The sequence below is a fragment of the Lottia gigantea genome, assembly GCF_000327385.1.
Source record: "Lottia gigantea unplaced genomic scaffold LOTGIsca_252, whole genome shotgun sequence".
In the NCBI taxonomy this organism is placed as follows: Eukaryota; Metazoa; Mollusca; class Gastropoda; family Lottiidae; genus Lottia; species Lottia gigantea.
Genome location: NW_008708763.1, coordinates 116180 through 118410, shown reverse-complemented (window position 1 = coordinate 118410; position 2231 = coordinate 116180). Strand labels below are relative to the sequence as shown.

General features: G+C 37.4%; 1 protein-coding gene across 1 annotated transcript; it reads right to left on the bottom strand.

Moving 5' to 3' along the window:
* Nucleotides 1-1308: 1308 nt before the first annotated feature.
* On the bottom strand, nt 1309-1881 carry LOTGIDRAFT_175209 (hypothetical protein; the record flags this gene model as incomplete). The annotated part of the gene is made up of 1 exon (XM_009055833.1): nt 1309-1881. The coding sequence occupies one exon, from the start codon at nt 1879-1881 to the stop codon at nt 1309-1311; it is 573 nt and encodes a 190-aa protein (XP_009054081.1).
* Between the last annotated feature and the right edge of the window lie 350 nt (nt 1882-2231).

Sequence of the window (2231 nt, the reverse complement as noted above, 5' to 3'; positions counted from 1 at the left end):
TTTTGTATTGAGTGATTTTATAAAGGATGTGTCTAGATCTGGAAGCGAAATAAATAGATGAGTTAATTTTGAAATAATCAAAGACTTCAGAACAGTAATTTTTCCTAAAGGAGTTAGATAGCGGACTGACCATTGATTTATAAGTGAATTTAGAGAATCTAAATTTGAATCGTAATTTATAGCTGATAATTTATTTAAATCTGTAGTAAATCTAAAACTTAAAAAATCAAAATTGTCTGACCCCCATGAAAGTTTCCATTTACCGTGGTGGTAAACCTCTCGTGAAAATTTCTTGTTGCCAATCCATACTGCCTTTGTTTTTGAAAAATTCATTTTTAAACCGGATAAGTCAGCGAAAAAGTCTAAAATGGTTAAAGTGGCCTTTATAGATTCTGGAGTGTCATCTAAAATAAACGTTGTATCATCAGTGTATTGCGATAATTTGAATTCCTCGAACGTTGTCAATTTTTACTCCCTTAATGTCTTTTGAGTTTCTAATTAAAATTGCTAAAATTTCAGCGCATAAAATGAAAATATATGGTGATAGTGGGTCTCCTTGTCTGCATCCTCTCTCAAGATAGAATGATTCAGATAAAAAACCATTCTGAAGAATACGTGAGCACGATTTTGTGTACAAGATGGTGATCCAGTCTTTAATATAAAATTTAAAATTGAAAATGTTAAGAACGGATCCGATAAAATCAGTTTCATGTTCGTATTGTAATCATAGTGTCAGGTAGGTAATAAGAGAGAGCAAACAACTTACAGATATAACCTCTGCATGATAATGATTTAATTGTTGTCTGTAGTATTGAAAAACATAGTAACGTACCTTTAGTTCAGATTGTTATGAGTGTATTTTATTCTCTTTTCAGAATATCATTTTCTACATTATAGTAAGTAGTAAGCGAGTGATTATAGGTACCAGACGCTGATTGGCTGAGACGTACCACGTGACTAAACATGACGTAGTAGTAGGGGCATGTCTTCAGGGACTTAAGTTGCTAGGGAGATGACGTCATTGGGAAAACCCCGGGAAATTCCTTGATGACGTCATTTTGTCGTCATTTTGGGAAAGTAGTAATAAGCGAGTGATTATAGGTACCAGACGCTGATTACGGGTAAATACTTTAATAGGCCTGTCATCCACTTCCAAGATTTGGACAACAATGATAGGTTCGGTTGCCATGTTGCAAATGACTGGCAAAAGACAAGTGACTGCGCTTTTTATAGGCGGGAAACTGGAAAAAGGGCTTTGGATTGGATAAAAAAGATCACGTGGTATTTATTTTTTAAACTTTAATTAATTCAACTTAAATCCATTAACTCTAACGTATTGTCATTCATGAATCCTAAACATGTTTCGCCATCTTCAAAAGACAAACAAGGAAAATGGTGATGGGCCCAAGCATGGACTAAACGATCGTTTTCGGTCAGATTAGATTGGAACACCGATAAAGCATGGGGTGACGGTGCGTGGAATTTATGCCACAAGTAATAGAAACAATAATGCCCGCAGACAGCACTTTGATTTCCTTGAATCCTCCGGGTATTGTGACGTAAGGGTCCTTGACGCCGCGCAAAGTCGGCAAAATCTTGGCCATACACTTCTGGGGAACATCCAAACGAGTCGAAGAAATCACAATGGTCTTTTTCGCACACAAAAACTGTCCAATGTTTTCCAGGCTGGCCTGCGTCGTCGGTATTCACAACGTACGCTGAGGGATAGCGTGTTGGCTGTAAGGTTTGTAGTTGATTTCTGGCTAACACGCCTGCAAATTGTTCCGGGATGTGGCAGGCCAATGCTTCCTCCAACTGTGAAGTATACAGAGGTTTACCAATCCACCAGAACTTGGCGGTTGACGTCGATTTCCAAGACATTATCGTATTCGGCAAATAATAGCAAATTAAGTGGATTTTGTGGAGGTTTTTCGAATCTGAATTCCAAAGACAAACTTCCAGACGACTTGGGATGAAAATTGGCTTGATCAGCTCCGTGGTCATTGGTCAAATCAAATCCAAAGAGTGTGTAGCCTTTAATATAGTCGTTGTAAGACAAATGCAAATCTTCCTTAGTATTTAATATTCATAATCTTTTCAAATCAAATCTAAATAGGGAGTCGTGGCTTGTTGATGTGTAAAATGGGTGAAATATTCACCCACCACATCACCATTTTGGTTGCTGTCTTTCCAATTGGATGTGAACGTCGACCCCGTCACTAAAAACGATA